The 13503-nt window shown below is 35.7% G+C and overlaps 1 protein-coding gene across 1 annotated transcript; it reads left to right on the forward strand.

The window, feature by feature from the left end:
- Positions 1 to 920: 920 nt before the first annotated feature.
- Positions 921 to 6303, forward strand: LOC132564363 (eukaryotic translation initiation factor 5A-1-like). The gene is made up of 4 exons (XM_060229050.1): positions 921 to 1111; positions 1739 to 1843; positions 2764 to 2895; positions 5354 to 6303. The coding sequence occupies exons 1-4, from the start codon at positions 935 to 937 to the stop codon at positions 5426 to 5428; spliced, it is 489 nt and encodes a 162-aa protein (XP_060085033.1). The 5' UTR covers positions 921 to 934; the 3' UTR covers positions 5429 to 6303.
- The last annotated feature ends 7200 nt before the right edge of the window (positions 6304 to 13503 follow it).

Below are 13503 nucleotides of genomic sequence, written 5' to 3' on the forward strand. Positions count from 1 at the left end.
GCAATTGGTTGCAGTGGATACAAGTATTTTGTGTGAGGCACTCTGTGTTTGCCTTGGAATTGCCTTTTCAAGAAAAGCACGTCTAGGACTTGATGGTCCAAAATCCTACAAAGATTACTCGGATATGGCCGTGGGATAACATGGGATAATTTTGATGTAGTGTGACCAAGGAGTAGGGATGATAGTAAAGGACTATTGAATAGGGAAGGAGAGGACACTTATCAGTCTTAAACAATAATTTCAGACCTTAATTGTGGGAGTGGGGTGCTGTTGTTTTATTTAAGTGATTGTGTGTGTTTGTTATGTGTGGTATGTAATAATCCAGATCTTCACCTCTGGTAAGTGCACCTGACAAGGTTGAAACTGTAAAATAAATACATGTATTTTTATTCCCCTTTATACAGCAGGTACAACAAGTTTTGGTCATAACAGTGATATAATATATTCAAAAAGCCCATTCACCCAAGATAAAAGTTCTTTTTTTGCAAGTCCCTAATAACTATTATGCATCTGAATGAGGTGAAAGAGCTACTCGTTATCAGGCATTCACTTTAAGTAGGAGCAAAGCAACCTTCACTCAAAGCAACAACTTTCGTTTTACAGAGATGCTTGTGAAATATAAATGATACGTAATGAGGCAAATATTTCTCACTCTAAATCAAAATCTGTTCATCCATTGTTTTGCACTTACTCAAAATTGTCTTTTATGTCCAGAGGTGAATGGTTAAGGTCACTGTAACTATTAAAAGAACATTTTGGGGGTTTTTGTTTATTTTGATAGCTGAAATATTCCATGTGAGAGATGTACATGTAGGATTGTTGATGGGAGCATCTGAAAAAAGGATTGTGTTTGGAAAATGCAGACATGTTTGTATAGTTGAATTGGTTATTTGATACATAATGGGTTTTTTTCTTTTCAGAAATACTATCCACAATGGGTGACCAAGAAGATATTGGTAATGACTTTGAATCTGGAGAGTCTGGAGCCTCCAATTCCTTTCCGACACAATGCTCTGCTTTGAGGAAAAATGGTCACGTTCTTCTGAAAGGTCGTCCTTGCAAGATTATAGAAATGTCTACATCAAAAACAGGAAAACATGGTCATGCAAAGGTACAATGGCTTTTTGACGAGGAAAACTTATTATTAAATTATGAAAAAAATATATAAGAGTTTGGAAATTTGTGAGGGGGCAGGGGTTTTCACAAGGATTTGGAAATTTAGGATGGGGCAGGGGGTTTCACTTTACCATGACCTTCCACCAATTTCTTTTCAAATGACCATGGTTCATTCATTTAAACACAAAAAAGTATATCTTGGATTGGCAGGGGGCTTCACACTACTATGGCCTTACCTTTTAATTCACTTTAACACACACATCACAAAAAATATGTTTTGGGCCATGACACCCCCTGTCTAATGGATGTTACTGTTAATTAATGACAACAAACATAACACTTGCTCATTAAATCTTGTAATTGATAGATGAAAATGGATATAGTAGGCATAAAACTCTGAGGGTCTGTAGTCAAAATGTGAAGCATTAGCAGAAGGCATTTTAAAATTGTGCATCAAATAAAACTTCACTACAAATTTGACTCGGTGTCTAGGGTTGTCATATTTCTTTTTGCTGGATTTATGTACTTGGTTGATCGACTAGCTCCCCAGTCCTTCAAGCTGATGAAAAGTATGGTGTCTATTTTAACTAAGTTTACATGAATGTTTTCTTTTAATTTTCAGGTTCATTTGGTTGGTATCGACATTTTCACAGGCAAAAAATACGAAGATGTTAGCCCTTCTACACATAACATGAGTGTTCCTAATGTAACAAGATTAGATTATCAAGTAAGCCACTATAGATGTATTGCAATATTTTTATGCGTTTTATAAAGATCGGCAACATGGTCTTCACTCTACATAAGTACTCATGATATTAACATTTTTATCAATCAGAAACCAGAAAATGGCAGTCATTTTGTTGAAATTTGAAACGGAGGCTACAATTTTGATCAGTGTCCCATAATCATCCTACATTAAATTTTCATGGAAATTGGACAATATTTGAATTTTGACAAAGTCTGCTTTAGATAGCCAATTTGTATAAAAATGGTATACTCTCTTTTTATCCCACCGTCATCAGATAGTGGGCTATTCAGATTGCTCTACATTCATGATCTGTTGTCTGTCTGTCCGTCCATAACCAGTATTTGTTACCACTATTTCTTGAAAAGCACTGGATTGATATTTCTCAAATTTCATGTGTAGGTTCTTCTTGGTTCCTAGTTTTGCTTGTTTGATTTTTAGTTTGATCATAAAAACAAAATGACTGACAGATTGCCATCTAATATTTTGCCTTGTGAATTTTATCTTTATTTCTTCAGAGGATCATGCTAAAATTTTGTATACAGGTTCCCTATGGCCCTAGTTATGAGGTTTCATTTTGGGACTGATCAGAAAAACAAAATGGCTTCCAGACAATTGTCTTGGGTTTATCGGTTAAAGATAATTATAGCTAGTTCTGCAAAGGAGTGTTTAAATTTCTTTTCATTTAGAGCAAAAACAGAGAAAAGATCCAACTTTCAAAGAATAAATAAGATCAAACAAAGAGGCAATATGTGCTGTCATGTTATTATCCCTTCTGCCATGTTTCATTACAATTGATAAAAAATTTGCCAAACTAAGCCAGATAAGTTAAACAGGCCATGTGGGCCTTTTGATTATTTTTCTTTATTCTTTTTTGCAAGTTTTTTCTTTTTAATTTTCAGTGCGTTGACATACAAGATGGATTTGCTTCTTTGATGAGTGACGATGGTAACCTTAGGAGTGATTTGACAGTTCCGAAAAATGAAGTTGGAGAAGACATTTTAAAGAGGCATACCAATGACGAAACTTTTATGGTAAGTTAAAATTGATTTAATAAATAGTTAAAGATATGAATTGGCAGCAGTTCTTTAACAGCAGATTAAGATGAAAAATAATGTATACAGTGTAACTTCAATATATCCCCACCTTCTGTCCAAAGAGATTTCTGTGGTTAAGTTTTATGATCCATATGAAATGTTCTGGGAAAAGGGTTTGTTTATTGTACGTTATGTTTGCTTGTGGTGATACCAACAATTGTATACATGAAATACCACTGTATTTATATATCAATTAGTGAATGAACAATACATCTATACATAAACCACACGCAAGTCCTGTAAATTACATTTTTACTTGAAATTAGCAAGGATTTTACCACTGGGTTGATGAAGTTTATTAGCTCACCTGGCCCAGAGGGCAAAGTGAGGTTATGCCATACCCTGGCGTCCATCAACTTTTCATTTAAACAACTTCTTCTGAAATACTGAAAGGCATAGAGTTACCATATTTCAATTTCTTTATGTGGGCTATGAATGGAAATTTTTATACAATAATAACTGGTTCAATATGAAGCCTGTTGAAGAAAGTTTGCTATGATTAGAATCCTGTAGCATCATTTGGGAAATTCCCCAGTTCTATTTTCTACATCCCATACACATAAACGTCCCAGTAAAATATACAAAACAATAAAGAACATCAACTAAATGATTATTTTTGAAATTCAAGTGAAAAAACAGGATAGAAGAAAAATTATGGGAAAGGATCCAACTTTCAAAGAACTTAACGATGGTGGTTGCAAAGATCCCTCTGGAATTGTTTCAGTGAAAGTTTGTTATCACTTTTTCTTGAGAAATATTGGATAGATACCTCAAATGTTTATGTTTTGGTGTCCTTTGGTGCCTAGTTGTATCTCTTTGAATTTGGGAGTAATCAGGAAAAACCATCTTAGATTTGATAATTAAGAGTTTATTGTAATTTCTTGAAGTACTGAATTAATATTTCTAAAATTTTATATATCATAACTCAAAGATCCTGTTTAATTCATAATATTTTGGTTCTCTCCACCAAACTTCAAACCGAACATGGTTATCTTGAAGTTTTCTTTTGTTGCGCCTACTTCAATAATGAGGCTCAACTTTATATACATAGATTTGTTAAAAGTATGTGTATATATTAGATCATCTGACCCAAAGGGTTTAGATGACCTATAGCCATCGTGCTTCGTCCGTCGTCGTCCGCCGTGCACCGTGTGTCGTCCGTAAACTTTTCATTCAAAAAATTTCTTCTCAAATACTAGAAGGCCTAGGGGGCTAGTACTTGGCTCATAGCATGCTGGCATGGAGCCCTACAACGTTTGTTCAAATTAATTACCTTGACCCACTTTCAAGGTCACAGGGGTCAAATATGATGAAATTTTTAAACAAATTCTTCTCAACAACCAAAAGGCTCAGAATGCTGATATTGGGTCTGTAGGATGCTGGGAGGAAGGGCTACCAAGTTTGTTCAAATAAATGACCTTGACCCACTTTCAAGGTCACAGGGGTCAAATATGTTCAAATATACAAATGACTTCTTCTCAATAAGCAAAAGTCCAAGAGTGCTGATATTGGGCCTGTAGGATGCTTGGAGGAAGGGCTACCATGTTTGTTCAAATAAATGACCTCGACCTACTTTCTAGGTCACAGGGGTCAAATATGTTAAAATTTTTAAACAACTTCTTCTCAACAACCAAAAGGCTCAGAATGCTGATATTGGGTCTGTAGGATGCTGGGATGAAGGGCTACCAAGTTTGTTCAAATGAATGACTTTGACCCACTTTCTAGGTAAATAGGGTCAAATATATTAAAATGTACAAATGACTTCTCAATAAGCAAAAGTCCAAGAGTGCTAATAATGGACCTGTAGGATGCATGGATGACATGCTACCAAGTATGTTCAAATGAATGACTTTGACCCACTTTCTAGGTCACAGGGGTCAAATATGTTAAAATATACAAACAACTTCTCTTCAATAAGCAAAAGTCCAAGAGTGCTGATAATGGACCTGTAGGATGCTGGGATGACATGCTACTAAATTTGTTCATATGAATGACCTTGACCCACTTTGAAGGTCACAGGGGTTAAATATGTTAAAATATGCAAATGACTTTTCAATAACCAAAATGATTAGAGTGTTGATATTGGGCCTGTAGGATGCTTTAAGGAAGTGTTACCAAATGTATTCAAGTGAATGACCTTGACCCACTTTCAAGATCACAGGGTTAAAATATGTTAAAATCTGTAAACAAATTCTTCTCAGTAACCAAAAGGCTCAGAGTGCTGATATTGGGCCTGTAGGATGCTGGGAGGAAGGGCTATCGAGTTTATTCAAATGAATAAAGCCACTGTTTTAACGGCAGACTCACTGTTGTTAGAGTTTGGCTGGCTTTTTGTCAGATGACCGTTAAGGCCCATGGGCCTCTTATTAAAAAAATGTTCTCTTTTTTTTTTTAGGTCACTGTTCTAAAGGCTATGGGCGAAGAAATTATTGTTGGTACCAAGCAGGCAAATAATGCAGCCAAGAACTGATCTTGACAAAAAGTAGATTTTTTGCTATATTTGGCTCCTTCAACATTTGGACTGATCACTGATTGGCTGAAAAATCACAGTTGGTTGGTGGTACAGTGATCCTTACATAACTATCAGATGTTTCTTAAGTGGACAGAAAAGATGGAAAAAGAATCTGAAAGAAGATGAAGAAACACTTTGTTTAGAAATAACCTTAAACAAGATTTAAAGAATGAATGTGATGATTTAAGTAAATTCGGCTTGAGCATTTATATTCTAAAAATTCTGTACTAAGTCCTTTTATTCTGCCTTCGGATTTTTTTTTTAAATGACTTTGAAGGCATTAACACCATTGTGTCGATTCCTTAGTTTTGAGGTTGTAACATTAGATGGCACCATGCCTAATGTTGTGCCCATTTAATTGCATATTACATCTCAAGATGACTATTTCTTCAGTGCTTACTGCAGGTTGTATTTTAAACTACAAGACATGATGGCCCTATTTCTTTGCACTGAACTCATATGTATACTTTTATAGTAGCTACATATAAGGTACTTTTAAAGCACTAATGTTCAGGTTCATAAGCACATGGCAGCATCCTTGGATTGCATTGTATCTTATCACTGGACTTGGGTTTTATAAAGTGCTTGACAGCATCTTATGACAAAGTTCTTTAGTTAATAAAAGAAAATTGATGAACTATCTTCACAATGTTATGTTGTAAATGTCTTTAAACAAAAAAAACCACCCTTTTTTCTGCTATTTCATATTGGTACCAAATGATTACTTTCTGCTATTAAGTGCTAATGATCCAATTGAAAGGTTTCATTAAATTTTGAGAGTTGCATTGAATTTTGTCCAAACAAATGCAAAATAAATTATCATGACCATAAAACCGAGTATGTTATTCTTGCTACTGTACAGGTAACGTTTTATTGGTTCAACTTATTACTTAAATCTTGAAGCCGATGAGACCTAGAAGGAGGAAACGGTTATAGGATGCAATTTAATTCACTGTTTGACTCCACTTTATCTGATGTTGAATTTGTATGGAGAGTTGCCATTCACTTTTGTGCCTTTTGTATATTCTTTGAGAACCAAATGATAGACACTGCTAGTGGACGAGTCCCAAAGGTTAGCTAAAACCTTAAATTCAATAATTAATTCATTCAAATATTGGCACGGTTCAGAATATATACATGTACTTGACATTCTTTTAAAATTATTGCATATATGAAAATCACAAAATTTAATTATGGGGCTAGTGCACCATCCTTTCTAGATTTTGACTTTTCAGACGATTACCAGTTACTTTGAATTTTCCTCGGTCGCTTGCTAGTCTTCGAAGTTTAGGCTATTAACATCACTGACGAATCCTAGATGGGAGAAACAGCAATGTGATGCATTTAATCATTGTTTGGCTGTACTGTATCTTAACTTTAAATTTGTATTAAAAGGTGCTACTCACTGTGTCTTTTGTACAGTCTTTGTATCAACCAGGAATCAAAGCTCAGAATTAAAGGAGTCAACTGACCAAAAGTCAGGATTACCTGATTATAGTTTAATGTCGGGGTCAAAGCTTTTAAGGTCATTTTGTTGAATGAAATTATCTAGCAGAGTTGGCCAGAATTAAACAAATTACTGACAAAAGGGAGTTTAATTGGATTAATCTTCATGTCAAGATGAAGTGTTGTATCATCAACAAGAATGGACAGATGGCTTCGCGACACTTGAGGGATGTACAGCATGATGATAGGGCTCATGCTGAACTGTCGGTGTTATTCTAACTGATAAAGCTGTTAATTGTTAATAATAGGAGGAAATCAGAGAGACCCTTAGTAGATTCATATGCAGGAAAATAAGACCAACAGTAAGCTGCTTGTTTCATGGACAGCACTGATCCTGCATAAGGTCAATCAAACAGTCACATTTTCAAAACACCATATAGGTAGTTACTAGATACTAAATAGTATGAGTAATTTTTCATTGGCCGTGCCAGTCAAAAATTGATTGTGTTGTCATATGAACAATGGCCTTACGTCATTGATAAAAAAAGGCTGCCTCCATTTGTTCTCTACATTTTAGCCCGCCATCATCAGATAGGCTTTTAAAATCTCCCGACAGTCGTTCATCTTGGATTTTGACTAATGGTTGTCACTATTTCTGTAGAAGTACTGAATGGATAATTCGTAATATTTCATACGTAGGTTCCTCTTGGTTACTAATTGTACATTGTCCAATGTTTTTAGACATGTATGAAAATAAATGGCTGATGGGTAGCCATTTTGAATTTTGCCAGTAGTAGTATTTTGTGCTATTTCTTGAGCAGAACTGACTTCATCATTCTTAAAGTTCTTTGTATATTCACGTTATATGATCCCTTGTTGTACAGCATTTATTTTGAGATTTATTTGAAAAACAAGATGGCCGACAGGTTACCATATTTTATTTGACAGTTTTAGATTTAGAAAGAATTTTCATATTTGTTATCATAATTTTAGTTATAATGAAAAGGGAAAGAACAAAAACAAAAGAAAGAAAGGGATCACTGGAAACTGATTACTGTAGAAGCAATGCTGGCTTTACATCCCATAACTAGTTTGAGCGGAACGACATTGAAAGGTGGGGTTCCAGCTAATGTTAAAGTTCCCATAGAAACCACCCACACCCGGATTTCTTTCAAACTTCACATGTTTGTAGTACTATAAAAGGCAATGTTAAAACACACTTGATTTTTCATTTTTTACATTAGAAAGGCCCAAAGGGCCCGCAAAAATCAGAAAAGTGACGACATATAAAAACATGCATCCACAACATGTTTTCATGCAATCTGTTTCATCGATTCTTTATTTTTTCTCTTCTTGAAACATAATTCACGATTTATATATGAAATCTGTACTGATTTCTTGAAGCAAGGAATGTTTAAGAGGCTTAAATAGTTATTTTTTGCAGTTTTGAAAACCATGATGTCGCCAAAAATGTCAAAATTTGCCATGTTAAAACTTTTGTTCACCATTATAATTTAAATAAAAATTAGCTTAAATATATGTTTCACCACCAGGTAAAATTGGGAAAGAATTGAAAACCCTGAAAATGGTTTTTGAGCTACTTCAATGCAGCTTGTGTAAAATTTTGGATTTGAGGAAAGTGTCTCCAGTTGGCAAAAAAAAAGGGATAATTCACAGCATAATTACATAACTATTTGATCATTTTAGGTGTATGCTGTGTTTTTTAGTTAACATTACAAATTTACAACAAAGAAATACTTAGTATTATCTTCAAGTATGTTTCTTACATCGCTATTTTGTGGTCTTTATTTTCTATTATTTTTAAAATAGTTTTATTTTCTTCTGCATTGATTTGAACAACAAAATTCATCTGATTGCAAATATTGGTAGAGAACAGAAGACCATTACATATCAACAAATGCAGCGTAACAATGACATATACGCTCTCCATATGACAATGTCTGTTTACATTGTACATGTGTTGTCAATGGTGATCTTGAATAGGAACTGTAATCATAATATTATAGTGTCACATATATTGTACTAGAATTGTCTCAATATATGGTGGTAATACATGCAACACATTTGTGTAAAACCTACTGATTATCTTCTTGAGCATTCATGTATTAATCAAGTGAGTAAATAAAGGTCACAAAGGACACCCTTGCAATATCCCCATTTTGATAATTGACATGTTATATATAATATTTAGTTTGAAATGTCATAACCTTAAGTAAAGCCTACAACAAAAGGCATAGCCATCTTCTGTAATTCATTATAACGCATTTTATGCAGAAGCACCATTAAATGACAAAAACATGACTTGTGTTGGACCAGGATGCACATTTCGTGTAAGGGATATTCCCAAAACAAAAAAGGTCTTCCGGAAGGTTGTTAAGTATGAGTGGCCTTGTAGACTCCTTTCAGAAGATGGTATCAACCAATCAAAGATTAATGACGCAGTCATTTGTTTCAAATGCTTTAAGCGCTATGAGAGAAAACGAGCAGCAATTCCTGTCAGAGATATCCAAACAGATCCTTCAGAAGTACTGATGATTTTTGTATAACTGAATATCAAGTTCTATCTGTGGATGATGCGTTCTATGGTGCAAGCTCCCACAGGCGATGCACAATTTGTTTGCAGTATGTATCCTGCTATCTATCACCACTACCTCACTCTGCTCGTCTTACTCTCTTTCGGAAATTCAAACTTTGGTGTCCAGTTGACTCCTGCGTATGCTCAAAGCATCTTGTAGGCAATGAGTTGCATCCTGATCTAGAAGTTAATATGGACAATCGTACTCCATTAAAGGAACACCTCTCTGATAAAGCCGAACCTATCATTAATGGTCTTTTGGAGCTGGCAAACACAGTGAAAGTTGGTATGGACAAACCCAGGCTAGACTTTGCTTCTCTTTCCGATGAGGACTGTAAGGCATGGACAGGTTGGTCACTTGACGACATAGATAAGATGCATGAGCTAAGTGCCAATAATATCACTAACCCAAAATGTACTTCAACAGTCAATGCATTAATTATGTTTTGGGTTAAACTTAAAACAAATGTATCTTGGCCACAGCTGGGTGCACTGTATGGTATCAGCAAAGCTGAAGATTCCAAAACATTCCACATGATTACTTCAGTAAGTGGCCAAAAAAAGAGGAACTATTTAAAGTTTATGAGTTTTGTCCTTCCCGACGGTTATGTTCTAGACACAATAGGTCCTTTTTATGGTAACGATGCCAAGACCACAAAAAAAGATTTTTGAGTCTATTGAAAACTTGAATGAATGGCTACACGATAGCGATAATATGAAAGTTGACAGAGGGTCAGGGACGTTCTTGACCTTATCAAGTCATCTGGTTTAGAATCTCATATGCCTTCTTATTTGCAATCCGGGATGTCACAACATGATGCAGAAACAGCAAATAAGGACAGACTATACACAAAAACACGCTGGGTCGTCGAAAGTTATCATAAATGATTCAAGCAATGGCGACTGTTTAAAGAGCAGCTCTCTTCCAATTATTTCATCGAGATAATTGAGCAGCTTGTTGGCATTACTACTGCCTGTCTGAATGCTATCCGTGGCCCAATTTACAACCCATCTGCTGCCCATGAAGCCAAAGATCGCCAACTAGCAAACAGAATGTTGGCCAGGCTCTCCTTGAAGAATTCTTTGGCTGGTAGAGTACACAAAGAGCCCGATTTAAGTCGAAGGGCAAGATCAGAATGGCAGAAATTAAGCTGTGCATTTCCAGAGCTCGATATGGAGTACCTAGAAACTGCAACATGTGGTGCCTATCAAATCAAACAGGCTTCAGGGTACATTGCAGAACACCTGACTGATGAGGGTGATTTCCAGGTATGGGTGTACCAGCACGCTGATCATCTGAGGAAAAATATGATCACGTAAAAAATTAAAATCCCAGACGAAGTACAACGTTTGGATAGCATTCGATGCAGACAACAAGGATGAACCTATTACTGATCATTATTGTCAGTGTCCAGCAGGCAAGCGCACAATGGGTACGTGCTGCCACATTGCAAGTATACTCTACTATCTTGGTGACCTTTACCGCCAAATAAAGGCAAGACCTTTAGAGCCACAGATAAAGAAATTAAAACAAGCTTTGTTCAACTGAAACTGCATGTTGTCGTTGACAAACAAATGCCAGTAAAATTGAGTACTTTACTCGGCACATGGCTTATCGCATCTTAAATAAGTGACGTTTACTAAAATGTTCGTGGACATATAAAGACCTAATGTTATATTTTCTAATAAATAAAACAGTTGCAATTCTAGTATGCAAGGAAATACAAATTAAGAATAACAAATTGAACCTCCGGATAGATCTATGACCATGCAACCGACAAAAATAAACAATTTTCCTTTAGGATGCTCCCAAACCAGGCAGGTTGATGGGTGCAGACCTGATAACTAATCAGTTACACACAGGTATTGATGACTTTGCTTATTTTAGTTATTTACCAAAAATATTATACATACATTTATTTTATTTTAATGTAGCACATTTAATACCTTTCGTGAATACTTTACACTATTGCATTATAATTGTGTATTACCAGGTGTATGGCATTTTCCATGCCAAATAACATTAGTTAATTATGATTATCTCTATTAATTATCACAGGATCATGTTTGTTATGTCATATTCACATCAAACCTAATTATTTTCAAGTTTGCATATATTTTAAGTTATATTGTCTTTTGAAATGACTTCAATAATATCTTACCTCACTTTTGTATCTACGCAGTACCTGCTGATTGAGAGGGGACGGGGATGTTCATAATGCTATAAAACCATTTTTCCGGATTTTATTTTTTTCAATATTAAGTATGTGTACAGAGGATATTATAACCTATTTTTAAAATGGTTTCAATTGGTGAACAAAGGTAATTCCATATTGACTTGATATCTTAAACTTCAAAATTGAGATTTGTGGAATTCAAAATTAGCTACTTTTTCACCCTGAAGTTGACATGTGAGTAAAGTTATCACTCCAAACGGAAAATTATTGATGTTGACGTAGAGAAACAATTATCTTTAACACATCTAAGAGTAAAATACTTTCCAAAATGTAGGAAAGATTTACCTTTAAGGCACTTAATGATATGTAGTGTGAAAAAGTGAATCTCAGGCCCTGTGGGCCTTTTGCATATCACAACTGGAAAAAGAAAGACATATTCAGGTATGTTTAAACGTACTCTAAAATACTCCAAAGTTTCAAAAAAAGGATGCGTGGTTTTGGAAACCCCACCTTTGCTGTAGTTGCTTTTCCGAAATCGGTCTTATGTACAAGACATCCTCTTCTTAACCCAAATCGAATCAATAATGATCTCTGTTACCACCGACCCCTAGTTACAGGAAGAGGGTGTTGTGCTGGTGATAGGGATTCCTGATGTAGTGAAATAGATCAAAGAAAGGGTATATTAATGTTGCGCCTCATTCTTCACGTATTGTTGACAATATACATTGACACCACAATGTTTTAAGCGTCCGACGAGTACCTGCGCAGGCTTTGACATGTTGAAGAAGAGCAAGTCACGGAATGGACTGTTGATCGAACTTGAACCGTTTTGCCTGCATTTATGGTGGCACTTAAAAGCAGTTTATGAACTGGTGCTTCATTATACGGTGTTGGAACAATTATAACTGGTATTTTAGAGTATCTGTCCCGGTGCTGGATTTTCTTTTATTATTTCAGTTAACCTAGACCCAAGTATCAGCCCGTTAGTCCAATCATGTAGTTTTAGATCTTTAACGCCTTCTTATCGCACTCTTACAATTCTTAATGATTTTCGTTTTATTTGGAAGCTAGAAGCTGAACTTTTTATATTCACTTCCACTCAGTTTCTATTCCTGGTGTCTCACAAAATTCAAACCGGAAATCGGAAATGTTGACTACTGAAGCAGACGTCAACAGATAGCAAAAAAAATGTCTTAGAGTCCCGCAATCACGCGCTACGGGGAGGAAATCCGTGCTGATGCCTTGAAAAGTGATTGTTATGTCAGGCGAATGGTTCTTATGAATATTATAAACCATTTCATGAATTCCTCGATAATAGTGACAATTACATGATAACAAAATGCTCTAAATGAACACTGAAGGATTAGGTACCCAGGAATCCTGCAGCCATAGCTAAACGTTTGAGTAGAGAGAATACTTTGTGATGTTTCTAATGATAGACTACTGTGGCTTTATCAATTAATTTGAGGGATGCAAGATTTCAAATCCGTACACAAGGATCTGCATGATGTAGACGCATATTGGTTCGATGATTGAAACCGTTTGTACCATTACCATACATGTATGTAGACTTTATTTATTTTACAACCATCGCGAAACACGCTCTGGGCTTGTAGCCATCACTCTTGTTGGCCCGGATGGAAGCGTGCTAGAGTTCTTAAAGTGGGGAGGAAACGCGGGGAAAACCCACGTGGTCGGGCAGGTGACCCCATACCTTTCCACGTCCGTTCCGAGAATCGAAACCCGGACGCATTGCATCTCAGCCTCAATATTCCTCCTTAGCACACTCATTTAACCGTAATGGCTTCATGAGT

Source organism: Ylistrum balloti, unplaced genomic scaffold, assembly GCF_031769215.1.
Source record: "Ylistrum balloti isolate Yb309-2 unplaced genomic scaffold, AGI_CSIRO_Ybal_v1 Utg369570, whole genome shotgun sequence".
In the NCBI taxonomy this organism is placed as follows: Eukaryota; Metazoa; Mollusca; class Bivalvia; order Pectinida; family Pectinidae; genus Ylistrum; species Ylistrum balloti.